At 53.0% G+C, this 21,826-nt stretch overlaps 1 protein-coding gene across 10 annotated transcripts in view; it reads left to right on the top strand.

Annotated features, from left to right (window-relative positions):
* Positions 1-864: 864 nt before the first annotated feature.
* HDAC4 (histone deacetylase 4) overlaps positions 865-21,826 on the top strand; it is a 253,583-nt gene continuing 232,621 nt past the window's right edge. For 9 of the 10 annotated variants that reach the window (XR_006205794.1, XM_042950747.1, XM_042950746.1 and 6 more), the window contains exon 1: positions 865-1,271. Coding sequence is in view for 9 of the 10 variants with exons in the window: in XM_042950747.1 (XP_042806681.1) it covers positions 1,250-1,271 (22 nt within the window). In the remaining variant the exon portion in view is untranslated. The remainder of the gene's footprint in view (positions 1,272-21,826) is intronic. The other variant, XM_042950749.1, reaches the window with a different exon arrangement.

Genomic DNA, 21,826 nt, shown 5'->3' with positions numbered 1-21,826 from the left:
TGGATAACTTGAAATACTCCGCTGTGGTGAGTGCGTTACTACTTTTATAATCAGAAAATGGAAATCAGCTGAGAAGGTGGCCGTGACGAAGGCGGAAAGTTGGGGAGTTACTGAAGGTGCAGCGTCAGGTGAGGAAGCCGAGCGTAGACTGGGGAATGTGGAGCACGGATATGGATGTACGGATATGGTGTTTGTGCACATATGGACCGCTGTGCGGCTACAGATGTCTGTGCGGATGTGGACATCTGTATGGATATCATGGACATACGGATACAGTATCTGTACAGATTCGAATGTCTGTACGGATACAGTGTTTTTGCAGATACGGGCCGCTGTGCGGATACTGGTGTCTGTATGGATACAGTGTTTGTGCAGATATGGACCGCTGTGCAGATACAGGTGTCTGTATGGATACAAATGTCTGTGCAGATGTGGATGGCTGTGGATACGGTGTCTGTAAGGATACGAATGTCTGTACTGATACGGTGTCTGTACAGATAATGGCGTTTATGTGGTTATAGACAGTGGTGCGGATATGGTGTCGGCGCAGATACGAATATCTGCACGGATACGGATATATGTGCAGATATGGTGTCTGTACAGATACGGTGGCTGTACAGATACAGACGTCTGTATGGATATGGACGTCTGTGTGGATACGGTGTCTGTATGGACGTGGTGTCTGGATACGGACGGCTGTACGGATACGGTGTGTATGGATATGGATGTCTGTGCGATGGGCCAGGTGGAAGTACGCACAAATGAAAAACCACATGGTGGGAACAGGCTTGTGTAGATTTTTCTTCTAAAATGTTTCGCGTCGATCCTGCCAAGGCTTAGCACCGCTGCTCTACAACGGGTTTTCACACCTATTTACTAACAAAACCCCCAGGTGGTTTGTATCTGGAGAGCCGATCCCACGGCAGACCGTTTACCATCGGTAGTAAAATCCGTGAGGACAACTCAGTTGTTTTCCTCAGTTGTTGCTGTCGGATGAGAGCCTTCACACCCTCACTGACGCTGCTTTTCCTTCTCTAACCACACAGGTCACCTCCTGAGAGCCCGCCTCTTGGATGACCTGGCCTACGACGCGTGGTCAGCAAGACTGGGAGTTCTCGTGGCCGTGCGCCAGCACTCCCTGCTGCTGTCCGTGTATGTGTCCGTGGAACTCGGGGGCTCTTTGGAGCTGTTGTTTACGTGGAAGTTGTGAGCCGTTGTGAACCGCTTAAAGGAGTGCACGTTGCTAGCAATGAGCTCCCAAAGCCATCCAGGTAAGACGCGGCCCTTTGTTTCTTGGCAGATGGCAGGGCCGTCCTTTCGAGATGAGACCGCGTGGCCGCTGCTGGCTCGATGCATGGCCACTGTTGGTTTGTGACCGCCCAGTGCAGAGTAGGTGGTGGGTTCTTCACCCTCAGCGGTTTGGGGTCGTGTCTTTGGTTTTGATTTGCACGCGGCCAAAATGGCGTGTGGTTTCCATTGATGCGAGGAGAGGAGGCTTGTGGTTAGCAAGGTGCCATTTAGGCCGGTCTGTGATTTGGAGAGTTAATTCCTCATCCAGTTTCTTTGGTTTTGAGGGGACTTGGTGGGGCGGGAGTGCCTCTGTGATGGGGCACCTGGGCTGGGTCTGAGGTGCGGCACCCGATCCGCACCTGTCTCGGTGGCCACGGGACTCGCTCCTGGGTCCGTGCTTTGTTTTAGGCACTGCACGGAGCATCTGGCTTGCACAGGGTTCTCACAGGGCCCTAAAAATCTCAGACCCGGAGGGAAGAAGTGACTTGCCTGAGGTCACAGAGCTAGTCAGTGGCAAAGTGTCACGGGCACGTGCACTTATGACTTCTCCTTCTGCCCTTGCGGAGCCACAGTGTGTGTTCCCGCGTAGAGCCCGCGGTACTGTCCCGTCCTGTCCGCCGGGACCGACCCCCCTCCAGAGCCAGCACTGTCTGCTGCCCAGCCTGCTGCCTCTTCCGGTGCAACGTGGTCTTTGAGGGCACTTAGAGATCAGTTCTGTCTTGCATCTGTGTGAGAGAGGAGGTGGGGCTCGCCCGGACGGATGCTAAGTGTCGCTGTGGCACCCGCGTCTCTCTTAGTGTGCCTCGGGGCTTGGCCCAGTAGAGTGGACGTGGAGGGTCAGGGTCTGGGTCTTCCCCTTTGGGATCGCTCCAGAACATTCTCACACCTTCCTTTGGCTCTGATTGGAGTTGCCAGAAGCCTCAAAGAGCAGGATTCCCGGTTATATTTAGATAGGAAAGCTTTATTGATTTAAATTGTTCGCGTACTGATTGCTGTAAAGCATAAAGCAAAATTAAGCAGTCTGCATCGAAGTGTGTAAGGTAGACGCGAGCGGTGCCCAGCTCCCCCTCCCACTCCTCGAGCCACCGCTGTTGAGTTGGGGGTGTGCCTTGTTCCTGTGTATAAACATAGAGGGGTGTGGGTGCAAACATTTCACAAGAGTGTAATCATTCCGTATGTGGGGTTCTGTGCTCTCTTCTCAATTTTAATATGTTACGAGCATCTTCTGATGTTGGTATGTACATAAATCTTATGTTCGATAGCTTATAGGTGGACATCCATGCGGTTGTAGCACTATATATAACAGCCCCAAATTGGCATCACGTAATTATTTTGTACAGACGCTTCTGCAAGTCGTCTCCTGTGGATCAGTTCCACGAAGTAGAATTGCGAGGTTGGGGGCATGAGCTTCAGACGCTGGTCCAGACACGGTCTTAACTTACCTTCTTAATTACAGTTTAGGAGCACACAGAGTGTTCTTTTCTTCATCTGCCCCAGCACTCGGTGGATTTAGTCCATTTCACTGTTGTCACTATGCTACGGGAAATGACTGTTTGAATTTACATCCCTGTGTACATGGGGGTGCACGTTTTGGTATAGACATGACCTGATCTGGTCCGTGCCACCCACGCACTTGAAGGGCAAAAATGCTCTTTTGTTCCTGTTTTTGTGTCTAAAGAAGTTCGTATGTGTATAAAGTTTTCTCATGCGTGCGTATTATATGCTTATATACAGGAGTGTATGTAGTCTTTGTGTGTTGTTTATCTATGAATGTTACCTTCATCGAGTGATTTAAAGCAGCATAGCTTCAGTCTTTTTGGTGCTCGATTTCTACAAAGATGTGAAGTTTTCTATGACAATTGTAGTTTGCAGCATTCTTTTTGCACTGCTGATCCTTTTGTGCTTTACGTATTTTGGTGTGTTTTTATGTGCGTAAACATTAACGGCTAGCTCTTGGTAATTCAGTTCTTGTAATAGAATATATGGTATTTTTCTTTGTTTAATGTTTCTTTGCCTAAAAGTTTATTATGCCTTTAATTTTTTTAACGTTTATTCATTTTTGAGAGAGAGAGAGAGACAGAGACAGAATGTGAGTGGGGGAGGGGAAGAGAGAGAGAGAGACATACACAGAATCCGAAGCAGGCTCCAGGCTCCGAGCTGTCAGCACAGAGCCCAATGTGGGGCTCGAACTCATGAACCAGAAGATCATGACCTGAGCCCAAGTCGGACACTCGACCGACTGAGCCACCCAGGCGCCCCTAAAAGTTTATTATATCTTTTAAAAGCGGTTCTGCCCTGGCTTCTTTAGCTGACAGACCTGTCTCTACAAACTTATCTTAACCTTCCAGGTTTGTCTCACCAAATGGCAGAGTTCTCCTTCCGAGAGCCTTTGCCTTTTATCTGGAGAATTCGCCCACTGATGTTTATTATAGTCGTTGCCCTGTCTGATCGTGTGTGCCGTGTCGCCCACTGACCCCTGTCATCTCTGTCCCTCTCAGAGGGTCAGGGATGGTGTGGGCAGGGCCACCAGGCGAGCCCAGACCTCTCTGGTCCCTCCCGTGTTGGTTCTGGTGTCGGTGGTGTGGGGGGGGGGCCTGAAGCCCCGGGGATGTTCCCCCTTCTAGCCCGGGTCTCCTCAGGCCTCTGCCCCCTTCCCAGAGCAGCCATGCACGGCCCGGCACACCGGATGCCCCTCGGCCGCCCTGCTGCCACCTCCTGGCACTGCTCCGGCCTATGAGTCGGGCTGAGCTGTGACTCTCCTTCCCGCCTCGGATGGGATTGTTGTCTTGTCCCCTTGATCCCACGGGATTGGGATTTTCTAGCAAGTACCCCGAGTTCCTTATTACTTTATGCTGCCATTTTCTCATTACCCAGCTTTACTGTGAATGCTTTCATGTTTCTATTTATGTCAATTCGAGTGGATTTACGGGAGGTAGGGAATAATGGTTGTTCAGTTTGCTATCTTGAATGGGAAACTTCTAGGAGTTCTCTGTCGCTTTTCCCGAACACAAGGGGCCGAGACCTGTTTCTGGCCGCCCAGTGCGCAGTCTCCCTTGTCTCCTGGCCGTCCCCGCCCTGCCGTGCTCCCCTGTGGCCCGGGGACAGCCCAGCTGCCTTCGGTCCCCCCTCTTCATACTTGGCAGTGTGAATTGGCTTTGCCCTGATGATAAAATGACCTTTTTGTCTGATGTGTATGATTTTTCTCTCCCCTGTGTTTCTTTAAAACTCCCTCTGGTGCTGGGTGAGGTATGCATTACGATTTTATTGCTGTTCTTTCTGAACTTTGCCAGAGCCGGGCCCTGGTTCTCTGACGTAAAACTGTTCACTGTTGGGGTTTTATTGCCCTGAATAACTATTCCTAATGATGTGAGCAGCCTGGGGAAAGGGCCTGGGCAATCCAGCTACAAGGACTCCTCTTTGATAGCGAGAAGAACAGAACAGGTACAGAAATATCCTGCGTCTTGCCTCAGCCAGCGCCCCAAACCCTTCCCTGTCGGGGACGTGCCGAAACAGGCCAGGATGGGCTTATTAGGACACAGGGCGTGCGCTTTGGAGGTGAGTCCCCGGCCCAACACTGATGGAGGATGGACACACGTGGGGTCCTCCCGGCAGGACAAGCAAAGGCGCCCTTTTTCCTCTGCCCTCCTGGTAAATCTCAGGGAGCCCGCAGTGGAGTCCCTGGGACCCGTGTCCCTCCAGACCATGCCCTTGATGGAAAACTGGTTGAGCAGGACTGGAAGTGAGTAATTCAAGTGCCCTATCTCTCTCTGTATCTTTGAAAAGGGTATATAGTGTTGAGTTAAAAACAGAATAACTATTTTGAGGAAAACTCGTGTACGTAAGATCAGTGCTTTAGTTTGGACCGTTCTTTGATTTCTTAATATTTTGTTCAGTGTGGAATACCCCATCTGCATAAAAGCAGCCAAAAAGTCTGTGTTGACAATAACTTAGTGATTGGTGAGTTTCAACATAGTCTCATTTCTTCGAACTGTCATAAAGTTTTAATCCTGAAAGTCTCCCGGGACAAGGCTCTGCCTCTGGCTGGTCCGAGCTGGGGCTCTGGGCTTCCTTCATCCGCACACTCGGGCTTCCTTCGTTTGATCCTGACTCTGTTTGTTTCGGCCAGTTTGGCTGCCAAGGTTGTTATATTTTAATACAGAAATTATCTCAGAAAGGAACATTTGTATGTCACTTACATCATGCTTTGCAATGATTGCACGTCTCAGGGATATTGCGAAGTTTTAAGGGGAGGAAGTGAATTTTGAGGACGTGTAATTAACACAGGGAAGGCACAGATTCGGAGCTGCTGGTGACAGGTGGTGACAGGTGGGCCGTGGACCCTGCGCGAGGCCTTGGGCCGCGACAAGCAGATGGGGAACTCGGCAGCCGGGAGCGGCCTTGAACGAGGCCCGGGGAAGCCCAGGCCTAGGCTTTCAGGAGCGCTGCTGTGCAGCCAGTGGGCACAGCCGGCCGACGGGGAGTCCTGCCGCTCAGGTCAGGGGACTGGGCCACAGGAGCAGCCGGTGACAGCTGGAGAAGAACTTCTTCGTGACCTTCGGGGAAGGTGTGAGAGACTCCACAGCGGCTGGTGGAGCTGGGGGAGTTCCGGGCCGGGGGCAGGACCCGGGGCTGGGTGCGGTTTGGGGAGTAAACCAGTTCCTGACGAGGGCCGAATGCAGGTGTTCCAGAGACGGGGGCCAGGAAACGCCTCAGTCCTTCCAGCTGATTTTCGGATGGGAGATGCTTGTGCCTCTCGTACTCCGTACTCCTCTGCTTTCTCAAAGAAGGCGTTCAGAATGGCCGGTCCGTCTCCCGTCTGCGTCTCCCAGGCCTTCCCGGAGCGCCCAGTGCGAACATTTGCAGCTCGTGAACCACCACCGTCCCCGGTCCCCCTGCTATCATTATCTGGGATCTCAATCAGTCAAGGTTTGTTCTGGAAATGATGGAGACATAACGACTTCTTTTTCAACCTACTTTTTTTTTTTTTTTTTTAAATCCTCAAATTGTGTTTTGTCTTTTAAAAATCACGGATACTCAGTCGTTATGAAGAGCTCGGAAAATTCACTGTCAATGGAGCATTGATGGTTTGTTTTGGCAATTCTCTGAAAATTCTTATACAGTATGTGGAACATTTGCATTTATGTCCTTTTTTTCAAAGCCACCATTGTAGAAATGCAAATTTCTGAGTTCTGAGATGCTGAATGTTGGATGATTAATGATATTGAAATTTAAGAATGAACCCCGCGCTATGTATTTGACACAGAAAACCCAGCGCGAGAATGATTAGAAGCCATTGAGTGCAGCTCGGCGGCGGAACAGAAGGGCCGTGATTGATGCGCCCGGTGGCGGGGGCAGGTCCGGCGTGGACAGGTGCGGAGCTGTGTGGCGCCACGGATCCGGCTCTGGTTCACGTGTAGAACTTATCATGGTGACAGACCCACGTTGGTCTCTCGCGTACTCCAGGTCGCAACCCGACGTGCTTTTCGGAGGCCGACACGAGCGGCGTCTTCATTCTGAATTGTGCTTTGCAGCCCTCACGTTCGTTTTGCGCGACAGCCCCGTGGAGTGGGCCAGAACGCCGTTATTCCTGTTTCGTAGATGAGGAAGCTGGTTATCTACTGCTGTCCAGTGCTTAGCCTGATGTCAGGCAGCTGACCGGAGGCCAGCCTGGAACCGGGATGGGTCCTCCGCCCTTGAGGGACGTACGCCCCGTGCTGGCAGACGTTGTGCGCACTGGACCGGGTCAGGAGTGGACGCTCCTGGCTTCCGTGGAGCCCGTGGGCCGTGTCGTGCGGTCCCTGTGGTGAGAGGGGGTGGGTGGGGGCACGGAGGCCGCCAGAAGGGATGCGCGAGGTCAGGACAGGGGAGCTCACCTGCCCAGGTGGGGCGCGTGGAGCTGGGCCTAGGGGCCTGGAGGTGAGAGCTTGGTGTGGCGCAGGGAGGAGACTGGGAGCAGAGAGATGGGCGTGGGGTATGGGCTCTGGGGTGGGGGGGGCGACACAGTCCCAGTTCCCTGGGATCTGAGACCCCACGTGTGTGGAGAAGGGATCGTGGCTCCTGGTCTCTTGCCCCTAAGCACCGTGCCCCCTCCTGGGACACACGCTTTGTGTTCCATTGGTTTAAATGAACGTGGTCTTGCCACGGTCGAGCCAGGCTTTGGTGACGTTTGCGATGTGCCTTGAGTGTATTTCTGAACTTTTTCTGGGCTTGTCTTTGCCCCGTCCTTAGAGCCTGGGACTGGAAGACTGGCCAGGTGACTGGCGGACCAGGGTACTTGGGGAGATTTGGGTTGAAACTTTTTACTTCCACTTAAGGGCCTTGTATTTGGAGGGCGCCTGGTTGGCTCAGTCAGTTAAATAACTTACTCTTGATTTCAGCTCAGGTCATGATCCCAGGGTCGTGGGGTGGAACCCCATGTTGGGCTCCCTGCTGGATTCTCCCTTTCCCTCTCTCTGCCCCTCCCCTGCTCATGCTCTCTCTCTCTTTCTCTCTCTCTCTCTCTCTCAACAAACAAACAATAAAAACAAGGAAACTTTTATTTACTTATTTTTTGAGGACAAGATATAAAATAGTGACTTTTAGGAAAATAACGATTTAGAAAAATTCAGATCTAAACTTCGAGCTTCTGGAAGCATCTCTGGCTTTGTGTTTTTAAATTGGTCTGCTTTTAGCCACTTAGTAAGATATTGGGAATATTGGCTTTTAATGAGTGATAAGCAGTGTATGATGAAAGGAAACCTTCTGTTCCACATTTGCCGCTCCCTTCCTTCCCCTTTCTACAAAACAAATGGAGGAGAGAGATTCTGCCTCTCACGGATCCAGGGCGCTGGCCGAAGGGAGAGTGGCCCTCGCAGGGCGCAGCTGCTCTCCAGGAGGGCTGGCTTGGGTTCCGGCTCTGGGTCGTCTTTCAGAGTCATAAACCCAGACGTTGTACGGGGGCCTCTGTCCTGTTGGACTTCGGGCCCCCTGCCACCCTCAGTCCTTGTCACTCCCTCCTCCGCCCAGTGCTCCTGCCTCTGTTCTTGAATGCCGTGATCCTTCCTGACTGGGACCTGGAACATTCCATGCTGAAATGCAACTTCAGAGCTTCGGGGATTTTATCATGGAAAACGATATTCAAAGTCACAACCATTTTCTCACTTTTACCATACGGTATCCTTCGGAAAGGTAGTAGGCGAGGGTTGTTAAAAAGTTGTATGACATTTTTTTAATGATTTTTTTTAAGTTTATTTATTTATCCTGAGAGAGACAGAGAGTGAACAGGGGAGGGGCAGAGAGGGAGAGAGACAGCATCCCAAGCAGGCTCTGATCTGTCAGCACAGAGCCGGACTCGGGGCTCAGACCCACAAACCATGAGATCATGACCTGAGCTGAAATCGAGGGTCGGATGCTTCACCGACTGAGCCACCCAGGCACCCCAGAAAAGTGATAACGGTTTTTAAAATAAAATATTTTATTTTAAAATAAAATAGATGTCTTGTATCTAACAGTTCCATTTCAAATAACATTTGTAAAGGAATCTGCAAAATTGGTTTAAGCCCCTTGATGTTAAGTATTTGGTCGTCACTGATGGGGGGAGTGTGTTTTCTGCGCAAAACTAACTACCTGCCACGGCCACGTGGGCTCCTCCACTCCGTGCTTCCTGTGTTTGTTCAGGGGGTCCTTTTTCATTGGTGAGCCCTCGTCCTCAGAGTTTTTCTGGGGACCTTTTGCGGTGGGTGGCTGGTTGTTCACTTTTTAAAATTTTCAACTCTAAGGCCATGTTTCAGAAGCTTGCTTCTTAAGACCCGGTTGTTGAGGTCTGAAGCCAAGAGGAAACCTTGCGTTTGAAGAGCTAAAGATTCTAATGTGTTCCGTTCGCATTCATGGCCAAAGCTTACTCCTTTCAAGATGTCTATGCATCTTCCTAGGAAATCCTTTGTAGAAACTGGGCTTTTATTAGCGTCTTGTTTCTCATTGACGCGTTGGTTCCGTGGGATCTGTGAGATGCTGTTGGAGTTCCAGAGAATCCCATGGGGTCTGTTCTCACCTAACTGAGGTTTTCTAGGCGCTGTATGGGGAGTCCTTTCTCGCCCGCTCACGCCTCTTAGGGTGAAGGTTCAGGTAGCGGAAACCCTCCGCTCGGTGTTGAACAGTCTTGGGTGCAGAATTCTCGATGTGTCTCATGTTCACGTTCATGTGACCCAAACCAGGGGCTGACTGGCTGACCCATAAAGCCCCATCTCCCCACCATGGTCTGACATACAGAACGCAAACCTGCCTGCCGTTCTTTTGTTCTCCCTTTGGCTCCTTTCTGCTCGAGAAGCCGCCTGGTCCCAGCTGTCCCTGCCAGAACGCTGCGGTCGCCCTGTGGCTGTGCGAGGGCACGGGCGCTTTCCATCCTGGGTCACCCGCGTGCAGCCACATGGCACCGGCTGCTGTATGTTAGTCTCCCAGACAGGACCGGGGAAAGGGAGCAAGGCAGGGTTAATGGATTTCTTTCTTAGGTACTAGTAGACAGAAAGAGTTTTTAGGACGTTTGAAATGGTGTTGGGCGAACTGGAGACCTGGGCAGCAGAGATTTTCGTTGCGAGCAAGTTGTCCACTCTTACATGGTGATGTGGTCCCTTCTGCTGCTCCCCGGACATCAGGGGCATTTTGTACAACATTGTTTCTCATAGAATTGGGGTGCAAAGGTAGGCGGGACCGTGTCTACATGGGCAGGTGAGGGACACAGGACAGCCTCCCCGTGGCCGGCACAGACGTGGTTCTCAGAAGGGCGGGGAGCATCCCGGGTGTGATGGAGCATCAGCGCCTGGCAGGTGACACCGCCCGGAGCTGGAGACCGCGTGTCCTGTGCGGCTGCAGGGACCGGCCCGGCCCGGCCGTGTTGGAGAGGAAGATAGCGGGATGTGGGGAGCTTCCCACTCTTGTGCCCTGTTCAGCTTTCCGGCCTCTGTGTCACGGCCCATCGTGATCCGTGCGTGTCAGCCGGGCAGCACCTTTGTCGAGGTCAGACTCACACAGCCTGGTGGCCCTGGCTGGATGCGGATGTGACTTTCTCAGTTCTCGGTTGGGCTTTCCTTGAACTCTCCAGGGGGCCACAGGGCTTGAGGCGTGACAGCCGCAAGGTGGGATGTCTGTGGTTGTGGGTGTTCTTACATCTTCTGATGTTATGTGGGTCCTGGTAGGCGTGGGTTTGGCAGACCAGTTTGCATGAGTACGGCCTCAACAGCTGTAGCTCCTGAGGAGGTGGCCTTTTTAACCCTTTCCTAGCAGATTTTGGGGGATCTGGCCCGCGCGTGCGTAGTGCCGTGGGATGAGTCTGCTCTGGCCGGGGGATATTGTTTCGACCGTCGGCACCATCCATGAGAAGAAAAGTGCAATTTGGGTCTTTCTTGACTTGCGTAAGTTACCTGAAAGAACATCATTTTAGCATTTCTCAACAGTTTCCAGTTCTGAAATATTTGGGCTTTCACTGGGGGCTGGGCAGGGGGAGGGACCGGGTGAGCCACGGGGCAGAGGCAGCTCTGTGCCCACTGGCTCCTGTGCCAGTCGTGACCCCTCTGCCAGAGGAGCATCGGTGGGGCTCGTTGGCCTGGCCCCGTTGTCCCCTCACGGTGGGGCCATGTTGCCCCCTGGCGGGCCCTGACCCTTCAGAAGGGCACACGTGGCTTTGGTTTTGGCCTTCAGGCCAGCGCCTACGTTATAGCTTTGTAGAGGGTGGCGGTATGGCTGACAGATGGGTGATCTTGTCCTTCCCCCTTGAGAGGCCTCCACCGGGGCACTGGGTACAGGGTTCCGAGGAGGGCGGCCCCGTATTTATAGTTGAAAGCAGACCCTTTGGCAGTAGAAAGGGGGTGGACGTTCGGAATGAGCTGGGCCTGGCCTGCCGCACCTGGTGGGATGACCCTCCTCCTTCTCACCTGGACGAGTTTGGATCCACGAGAGCAGCTGGACTTCACCTGGACAGGGGCGGACAGGTGGCCTGACGCACGAGCCCCCGTATTCATCGTGGGATGTTGTTTAAAATCATTTACCAAAAAAAAAAAAAAAATAAATAAATAAATAAAATCATTTACCAAGAAAACCTCTTTACTGTTGTTTTCTACAAAGCTAGGTTCTATAGTTTCCGGTTTTGTGTAAACTAAAGACATAGTTTTCGCAAGTTTTTGTTAAAAACGGGTTTCCTGTGCCTTCACGGTTTGGGGGGATACCTTTCAAGTCGGTTCCACACAGTTGTTCTTGTTGGAAACAGAACTCAAACACCAGGAAGCTGCAACCAGCCAGGATAGACTCCGTGTGGGGCGAGAGCTGTGAGGCTCGGGCCAAGAATCCTGCTCTAGAACTTTCCACCAGTGGTTTTTGAAATGTTCTCTGTGGCTGCATCTCCCTTTTGCCTCGGGTGCTTATGGAATCTTCCGGGTGGACGGAGCTGAGTCGCACTGACTGCAGTGGTCTCTGTCGGTCGTGGAGTGTGCACGTTGAAGTCCATGCAGACCCGTGGTGACCGCAGCGGTTAGGAAATAGCCCCAGAAAAAGGAGAGCAGTTCACCTGCTCGCGTTTTCATCGAGTGCCATGGGAATTCTGAACGTCAGATTCGAGTTTGGGATTTAAAAGGCAAACACATGAGTAGACTTTGAATGTGGCTTTGTTACTCAGCAGCGTTTGAGTTAGAGTGTGATGTTTACACTTGGGGGCGAGAGGACAGTGAGTTGAGGGCCAGGCCCAAGAATCTTGCAGGATCTGGTGCTTTCTGCCCGGGTTGGAAAAGACAACCCATAAAAGGGGGTTGGGGTCCTTCTCAGGTGAAGGGAAGCAGGGGCGGAGGTCAGGCTCAGGCAAGAGGAGAGGGCGATGGGGGAGACTGCCTGGCCGAGCAGAGGGAGGTGCGGGGGCGGTGAGGAGAGCGCCAGTCCTCGGGGATGCGTCAGCTTTGGGTTGCTGGGGTGGGGGGTGCCCTGGAAGGTCACAGGACAGTTCGCTTGGGGTCAGAGGTGGGACAGATGCAGCTGGTGGCATGGACCGCCCGGCTGGGGTCAGCTCCTCCCCCCAGCCACTCAGCGTGCTCCCGCCTGTGCTCAGACCCGGCTCTGGGTCTTCCTCTGGGCCCGGCCCCTGGGGTTAGGGATGTGAGGGTGCCCTCCTCTCTCCTGTTTTCTTCTCCTCCCGCAGGGAGAGCAGGAGCCAAGCCGGCATTCCCTGTCCTTGCTGTTCGTCACTTGTCCCGCCTGGGCTGGTCGGTCTGGCCGTGGCCGTGGCCCGTGCTGGTCCTGGAAAGCTTGCTCACGTGCGGCCGGGTCCGCAGGGTGCATCCTGACCCCTCCGTCGCCGTGTGTGGGAGCGGAAGCCGGCCCTGGGCAGACGCGGGTGTGTGTGCCGTCCATCCCTCCTCCCTCTCGGACGCAGGTTGTGAGCTCTGGGGAGAGGAAGGAGGTTTCAGGCCCGGCAGCGGCCATCTGACCGGGTTGCTGATCACCACAAGGTGTAATTAAGATGGAAACGTTCGATTCCTCCTCCTCATCTGCCACATTCAGGCCTCGTTGTGTTCACTCGACTGAGCCCCGATTTCTTCCCATTCGAAAGGAGGTGGCAGTGGGAGCACGTCTGGGGCACAGTGGCCACTCCCGGCCTTGCCAGCGTGGACACAGGAGGCTCTGCGCACCTGCTGGCGGTGTGTTCGGAGGGCTCCGGGTGTGCGACAGCTGGCTGTCGAGGACAAGCAGGGGGGTGAGGGGAGGGATCGTAGGCTGTGGGCTTCAGACGGCGTGTGTGAAGAGACCGGCACGTTGCCCTTGCCGCATTCCTCCCTCGTCTGAGCGTGAGGGGAACGTCCGTGTCCAGTGGACGCGCGTCCTGTGCTACACCCGCCGGCCCCCCGGGACTGTCTGGGCCACCACACACGAGGACGGTCTGAGAACCGTCGTGGCCGAGAGCGGCCTGCGGAGACCCGACGCCTGAGTGCCGCGTGCGACCCCGGCTTGGCTCGCGGCGTGGGAGAAGACGCCGGGGGAAACTGAGGCCGTCGGAGCTGGTGCTCGTCTCTGAGTGTCAGTGCGCTGTGACTGGTGCTCCCAGCAGCGTGGGGTGCTCCTGACGGGGCGTTCCAGTCTGCTGATAAAATGTGAGCGAAGAAAATAAGATGAGTTGGTGGCTGGTCTCTTGCTCGCGCTGGGCACGAGTGGCTGGTGTACGAGAGGCGTCCCGGCACCCAGCATTTGTCGTCTTCCCTTTGTGGATTCTCGTAGATTAGCGCGGAACGCGTTTCCTTATTCTTTGTCACGGTTGTCCGTGGCCGCAGTGTCGCTCATCGGACCGGTCCGTGTTGGCAGGTGTGGCCGCGTTTCCGGTCTTCCCGCCGTGGCTGCTGTGAACGGCGCTGGTCCAGGGCGCCCATTCCTGAGCCAGCTTGTCCCTGAAGTGTCACAGGCGTCCCGTGGAGGGCACCCGTGGCGCTTTGCTTGATAGATTCGCACCAAGGGACCCTCGGAACTGGCGTGCACATCAAGGAATCGGAGCCGTCCAGCGCCCAGGCGCCCTTGGCGCCCTTCCTGGCTGCCGCACCGTCCCTGCCCCCTGGGGATCAGCGGCCTCGCTCCCGACACCTTGGATCCGTTTTTCCTCTCTTTAAACTTTCTGTTAACACGATCGTCAGACATTGACTCTTTCCGTTCGGTTTCTTTCACTTAACGACGTCTGAGATTTACTGGGGTGGTTCACTTATGTGGGTTGTGGCATCTCGCCGTGTGAGCACGCCACGGTTCACGTGTTCTGGTGTTGAGGGCTTAGGGGCGGTTTCCCGTTTGGGGCTCCTACTGGGACGCTCCTAAGGCATTGTCGGGACAGCTGCCGGTCCCCGCGAAGCTCGCGTTTCTTGTGCCAAGACGTGGACGTGCCATCAGTTTTCTCAAGCAATCCAACCCATTTACGCGCTGACGCACAGAGGCCCCCGGCCCGCCCTCGGCCACGCTTGGTGGCGCTGTCCTCTTTCACAGCGGTGTCTGCGCCGCCCTGATGGCCAAGGGTGCCGAGAGCAGCTCTGCGTGCCCGCCGGGCCCCTGGGTGCCCGCCGGGCCCCTGGGTGCCCGCTCCGGTGAAGTGCCTGTGCGTGTCTTTTGCTCATTTAAAAAATCGTGTGTGCTGTCTGTATTTTTCTGACTGGTTTGTAGGAGTTATTTATATAGACGAGAGGCGAGTTCCTCGCTAGTGATTTTCTTCGCTATTTTCTCCCTTAATTATTTTTTTGGTGAACAGATGTTCTTAATTTTAACACAGTCCTAAGTTTATTGGTGGTTTTATTTATGCCGACTTGAAGGTTGTAGAGATGCTCTGTATTATTTTCTAGAAGCCTCGTTGTTTTTACCGCTCACATTTAGATTTGCAGCCCACCTGGAATTGATTTTGTTGTTTTAAGTTTATTTATTTATTTTGAGAGAGAGAGCACGAGCAGAGGAGGGGCAGACAGAGAGAGAAACTGAAGCGGGCTCCACACTCAGGGCGGAGCCCGATGCGGGCTCATAGTTTAATGAACTGAGAGATCGTGACCTGAGCCAAAATCAAGAGTTGGACACTTAACTAACCACTGAGCCACCTAGGCACCCCTGGAATTGATTTTTAAAAAGAATATGATGTGAGGTGGTAATTGAAGGTTACTTTTCCCATTTGGGCATTCATTTGGCCCGAAAGATAGATAGATAGATAGATAGATTTTTAAATTTTTTTAATGCTTATTTATTTTTGAGAGAGAGAGAGAGACAAAGCACGAACAGGACAGGGGCAGAGATAGAGGGAGACACAGAATTTGAAGCAGGCTCCAGGCTCCGAGCTGTCAGGACAGAGCCCAGCGTGGGGCTCAAACCCACGAACGGTGAGATCATGACCTGAGCCGAAGTCGGATGCTCAACCGACTGAGCCACGTAGGTGCCCCGGCCCAAAAGATTTATTTGAAAGATTCATCCTTTCTCCACTTCTCTGCAATTGCCATCTTGTCCTCAGTCAGGTATGTGTCTAGGTCTGTTTCTGGAGTTTGTTCTGGCCCGTTTGTCTGTTTGTCCGCATGCCAGCACAGCATTGTCTTAGTAATTGTAGCTTCGTAATTGGTGCTCCTGTCGGTCATGTGCTTCCTCCAACTTCTGATCATTTTAAAGCATATCATGGTCCTTCTTAGCCCTGGGTCTTTCCTTCTGACCTAAAATCAGCTTTTTGATTTCAGCCGAATACCACTGTGATCTCCTTTGGGAATATATGGATTTGCCTTAAAATCAGCTTGTTTCAAATCTTCCAGTCCATGCGTACGATGTACCTTTTTATTTATTGGGGTCTTTAATTTCTTCAGTCACATTTTGTAGTTTTCAGGGTAGAGGCCTTTCATTTCTTTTGTTAGATTTACTTCTACTTTTTTTTTTTTTTGATGCTGCTTTGTTTTTAAAACTTTATTTTTTTGTTGTGTGTTTGTATTTAGAAATTAATTTTTGCGGAGCCACCTTGTCTCTAGACCACTTGCGGAGTTTGCTTCCTATTCTACTGGTTTACCCGTAGATTCTTTCGGGCTTTTTACGACAGCCGTCCGTGGTAGCAAATGTTTTATTTCTTCTTTGCTCGTTTTTAAACCTTTTGTCTTTGTCTTGCATCGTTGCATTGTCTAGGGCCCTCCGTCAGATGTTGAACAGAATTGGTGATAGTGGTCGTGGTTGTCTTGTTTAACAATCAAGGGGAAAATATCCAACATTTCATCACTATGTACGATATGTGCTGTAGGCTTGCGTAAGTAGGCTTCATCACGTGAGTGCATTTCTCTTCTGCCCTCAGCTTGCTGAGTTTTTCTCAGAAGTAGGTGTTCGGTTATTAGGTTAAACCATATGATAGTGCAGACATTTGCTCTTTGTTTTTAGTCTACTGAATGGCACCTTTGATTTAGCGCAATGTATTAGATTTTTTGAATCTATTAATCGTGATCTTTTCTCCTTTGCTTGATTCATGTCGTGAATTTTCTCAGTTGAGGCTTGAATGCTAAGCCTTACCTGTGTTAATAAATCCTACTCTGGTTTTAATATATTCTCCTTCTATACTACTGGATTTGTTTTGCTTATATTTGGCTTAATTTCTTTCACGCAGACTCATGAGTGAGATTGACCTGTAATTTTCTTTTCTTGAAATAGCCTTGTCAGGTTTTGACGTCCAAGTTGTGCCGGCCGCTTAAAGTGTGGTAAGCTGGTTCCTTTTCGTCTAATCCTGGGGTGGACAGAGTTTTTCTTTAAAGAGTCAGATGGTAAACATTTTAGGCTTTGTGGACCACATATGGCTTCTCTTATGTATTTTTCTTCTTCTTAAAATTTTTGTAAACAGCCATTTAAAAATGTAAAGACCAGTCTTTCTTAGCAGATTGTGCAAAATCGGGCCACAGATTGTATTTGGCTTCCAAGCCATAGTTTGCCGACCGCTGTTAAATTCTCCTGAAGAGTTTATATGAGATTGATGTTATTTGGAAGAAGATAGTGGTGAAGCTGCCCTGGAGTTTTCTCGGTCTCAGAACCTGTTTTCTTTGTAAGAACATTTGTAAATTGTACCCTCAACTGATGCAGGACTATTCAGATTTTCCGTTTTTTCTCGTGTCAGTTTTCACGTGTTTGGTTTTTCCAAAGAATTTTTTTCATTCCATCTGAATTTTTAAATGTATTGTATAAAGTTGTTTAAATACTTTTGCATTATCTTTGCAATATTTTGACGTCTCCTTTTTGATTATTAATAGTTTTCAGCTGCCATGTTTAGTTTTCTTGATTATCTCTGTTGGATTAAGAAATCAATTTCTGCTCTTCCCATTGCTTCCTTTTATTCTTTGGGTTTATTTTGCGTTTTTTGTTTTGTTTTTTGGTTGTTGTTGTTTTGTTTTGTTTTTAACGAAGTGTTTAGGTCACTGAGCTGTTGTTGTTTTTGTTTTTGTTTTTCCAGACATTCTTTTGTAATACATGGATGTAAGGCTATAATTTTAACCTATATGGCTTTAGCAGGATTGCGCGAGCATTTTGGTGTGTCATTTTTTATTATAATTCAGCTTAGAATGATATCTAATGTCCCTTTGGATTTCTTCTTGGATCCAGGGGTTATTTAAGAAGGTCTTTCTTCATTTTACCTTTTTGTGAATTTCTTATTATCTTGCCTTTGTTATTGATTTCTAGTTCAATTTCACCTTGGTTGCTGAATTTCCTGTGTATAATAATTTCGATGTTTGAAAATTCCGTGAGGTTTGCTTTGCTGCCGTGTGGTCGATTTTGTCTGTGTTTCGTGTATGTGACCAAAGAGTATGCCAGGAAGACTTGAGCCTCTAGGTCGCCGTCGAGCGCATCAAGCACGCTGCTGGCGGTGCTCGGCCCCCCCTCCCCGCCCCCTGCCCCACTCCACTGGTCTGTGGCCCCCTTTTTGTGCCAGTTGCCACTAGTGGTATTTAAACACCCTGCTGTGATCGCGGGTTAGCGGTCTTCCTCGTGTTAGTTCTGTCTGTTGCTTTTGAATATTTGAAGCTATTTTAAGCCTATCTAGATTTAGAATTTTACACTGTCTTGGTGGAAGAACCATTTTATTTTCACGCACCGTCTGATTTCGGTGTCCGCGAGGGCCAGCCGAGTTCTCCCCGTCCTGACTCCTGGTATGCGAGGAGCCCTTCCTCTCCTTACTCCTAGTACCTGCCTCCACCTTGGCAGGCTCTGACCCCATTTCCTTTCCCCAGAGTCTGCTCAGCTCCGCACCCTCCGGGGTGAGCGCACGCCTCTGGGGGAGACACGGGCTCAAATACGCCCTCCCCTCGCTTTCTTCCTCTCACGCCTTGGCCCCTGCGGTCCTTGTTGCCTCAGTAGCGCTCTGATTCGGAAGCTTTCACGGTGCGTGCGTGGAGCACCGTCGTCAGCCAGGCCTCCTCGGCCTTGGCTGAGAGGTTAGTGTGCCGTAAGCTGGTCTGCCGGGGGCAGAGTCGGGGGTGAGATTAACGTGTCCGTGTTAGTAGCATGTTCCCAGTGTCACCATCGAGATGTTTATCCCCCCCCGCCCCGTCCACGTTGGTTCTTATTTAGGTTTCCCAGGTGACCGAGCGGGCCGTATTGATCTTTATGTTGTGGTCAGACAGCTGCTGGCGCGTTTTAGGGTGCCTGAAATTTATCTGCACCACGAGCTGCTCTCACAGCACTTTAACTCAGGTATTTCACGAGCTGGTTTCCGTCCCACCTTATAAATGGCAAAGTCTGGCAGATCGGGGCGCTCTGTGCGCTTGTGGGACGCTTCCTGCCAGCCTGCCCTCCCCCGCCCCCTCCCGCCTTGGTTTTACCAAGTTGTGTTTTTTCCCACAATACAGACGCAGAGCTCATTGTGGATTTGGTCCGGGGAAGAATTTGTAGGCCTTTGCTTCTCGAGCCTTCCGTGTCATGACTGTGCCGGCATCGGGTTTCCCTCCGGACAGGGCAGAGCTCGAGTGTGTCCCCACGTCTCTCTTGGCCTCATGTTCATCATGCTTTGGGGGCGGGGGGCTGTATTCAATGGTGTCTTCGTTCTTCCCCTTCCCCCGAGATTCCATGATCCTCATGTTCGAGTGGAAGCCAAGGCCAGAAGGTTGGAAGTAAGCCAGAGGCTGGCACGTTTTTATCCTGGGGGGTCGGAGGGTAACACAGCTTCTCCTTTTCAATGATTTTTTTAGTTGGGGGGGGGCTTTGGGGGGGACTCTTTTTCCACATTAAAATTTACCTTTTCTGTTTTGTAACTCGTGCGTTTCACATGACATGGTTAGGTCATAAATACCATGCTTGGTCTGTTGCGTCTGGAAGTACGTTATGTTCACGTAAACACTAATTCAAATCGTTTAAAAATAAGTACAATTTCACTTTCAAGTGGAATTACAGATTGCTTACTTTTAAGGAAGCCAGCCTTTTCTTCTCCCCGCGGGAGGTGAGGCCTTATGACCAGAAGACCATCTCAGCGCTGCTGTAAGATGGTTTCCGGAATGTGCATCCTCCTTCGAGATAACAAAACACACACAGCGTGGAGTCTGGCTGACTTGTAAACACTTGGCGCTCCGCAGGGTTCGTGGCGGTCTGTCTCCCTTGCCGATGGAGAGTAGACGCCGGAGTGGTGGGAGGGGACGGTGGTCACGGAGGCAGGACTCAGGCATGGCTGCTTAGATGCCCTCCTGCCCGGTGCCTTCTGCGGCCCTGGATGCTGCGGGCGGGCGCTGAGGCCTGTCTCCGGCAGCTGGCAGGGCTCACCGGAGTCCTCGGTCAGGCCTTTGTGACTAGGCAGGATCAGCGGCTGTCACTCGCTGCGCTGGAAATCGTTCCTGGCGCCTCCTCTCAGACTCAGGGGCCCTTTGGAGCACGGGCCCGGGACCTGCCCCCTCCTCGCGGTGTCTTGGGGGGCCTCGGTCCAGGGAATAGTCACCCCTGCAGCTGAGCTCCCACCTGTGGCCCAGGGAGCCGCAGCCTGCGCCAGTCCTGCCTCCCTTGCTCCCCTGCCAGTGTCCGTGGTGGTGGGTGCGGCCCCCATGACATCGTGACCTGGGGGCCTCTCTCGAGTAGCTAGGAGTTAGTGGGTCGTTAGTTAGCGACGGCGGAGGCAGTGCCCGCTTGACCGCGGTGCCGCGGGGCGATGGTCCTATGCACGTCCTTTCTGAGCCAGACGGTGACACTCCGGCAGATCTCGGCGTGACACGAGCGCCTGTCCCGTAGCTGCCACTGCCCCTTCTCAGTGACCTCCTCACAGCCAGCGCCGTGGAGCAAGGCCGTCGGTGTGCAGGTTGACAGGTGGGGGCACGGGGCCAGAGTCAGGACCACTCACAGTGCCCTGCCTGAGTTTTCCCCCCTTTGCTCATCACATGCCGCCTCTGCAGGTGGACTGCCCGGCCTCCGCCCCCGGCCCCTCCCCCGGGGCTCAGAGACCCTCCCTCTGGGCTGGGTCTCCTTCTCTGAAAACCCAGGACACAAGAGGCTTCACCGACTGATGTTGGGAGGGTTGTGTGAGGCGGGCACGTCGCCAGGGCCCGGTCGTGCCCAGGATGTCCGCTGCTGTCATTCTTACGGGAATCCAGAACCTCCCAAATCCCAGAACCAGCCCCAGAGCATCTGGCAAGTTTCAGCTTTGTCGGTGCTGTCAGACTCCTGCCCTTTCTGACAAATGTTAATACCTTGTTTGAAGGTGTTCCCATGCTTGAGATTTCAGGATGACTCTGACATCATTTCAGGAAGCAGATTTGAGGAGGGGTGTTTGCACGTGTCAGCCACCCTCCCCCAGCCCATGACCTTGCCGAACGGTCTCCACCCGCGGCGGCTGGCTGCTCCGGGCACAGGCTGTGCAGGGGCGGGGGCGGGGGTGGGGGAGTGAGCAGGGAGCCCTGTGAGTGCAGGGGTGCAGAGGGCACGGCCGGAGAGAGAGAGAAGCCTGCCGCTCTGGGTACACGGCCCGGCCCGGCCCGCCGGGAGGCTCTGCTGAACCCACGTGATGGACGAGGATCAGACCTGTGTGTTGTACGGTTTTGCCCTTTGGTGACTGATGATAAAGCAGGACTCTTACGAAAGGGATTTTACCAACAGATGGCAGAGCTTGGGGGCCCCCATTATTCCAACGGGAAAGTCTCCGCAGGGCCCGGCCAGCTGGCCGGGGTCCACTCAGACCGTCACAGTGAGGCCTTCCGGAGTGGCCTGGGCCCGGAGAGGGCAGGTGCGCGCCCCTGGCTTCTGTTTGGGGAGCTGTGGTGAATGGTGTGGGGCGGGGGGCGGGCCCCGCAACCGGACCCTTCACCCCCGATCTGGGGGGCCTGGGGCCCTCGTTTCCCCGGCGCGTGTGCCCTGCCTGAGCCCCGGGCCCGTGGCCCGTGAGTCCCGGGTGTGCTGCTGCTCCCTGGCGGCCCGGGCCCAGAGGAGGAGCTCAGCTTACACTCGGCCTTTCAGGCGGGGCAGTGGCCGCCAAGTGGTTTCTTAAAAAGAATTCCTCTTCCCCTGATTAATTTCTGGCGAGCGGCAGCGGGGCGCTCTTGCGTCAGTAAACGTCGTCATAAACCCTCCGCTGTCTGGATCGGACGTAAACACCAGGCTCCTGACCCCCGGCCCACCCGCCCGGCTCGATCCGTCGTGTTCTGGGAGGAGCCCTCCTCCAGGACGCTGAGCTGGCGGGCGCGCTGCACAGATGTGCTCTGTTTACTGGGAGGTCCGTGTGTCCTCCTCCCGCTTCCCGTGTCCCCTTCGCGGGGGACCTTTGCCTTCTTCCAGCAGGTCTCCTGTGACCTTTAGAGAGGCCCTGCGTGGGTGGTTTCAGAACGTTGTCTCGGCCCCTCTGGGACCGAGGTGGGCCCCGAGGCCGTGCGGCCCACCCCTTGCCTGTGGGGCCCTCAGGCTTCCCGCGACACTCTGTCCCACTCCGTCAGCAGCACGGAACAGCTCCAGAGAGCCGCCGGGCAGCCTGCAGCCGGACCCGCCTCGGTGGAGGCCTTTCCATCTGAGGCCCTTCGCAGGCTCTGCCCGGGTCACAGACAAGTAACTGCTGTCCCCACGGCCCTCAGTTTACGGGTCAGCGTGCGGTGGCCGG

Source organism: Panthera leo, chromosome C1 (genome assembly GCF_018350215.1).
Source record: "Panthera leo isolate Ple1 chromosome C1, P.leo_Ple1_pat1.1, whole genome shotgun sequence".
NCBI classification, from domain to species: Eukaryota; Metazoa; Chordata; class Mammalia; order Carnivora; family Felidae; genus Panthera; species Panthera leo.
Note: the sequence above shows the minus strand (reverse complement) of the source record. Positions and strands in the feature narration are given on the sequence as shown.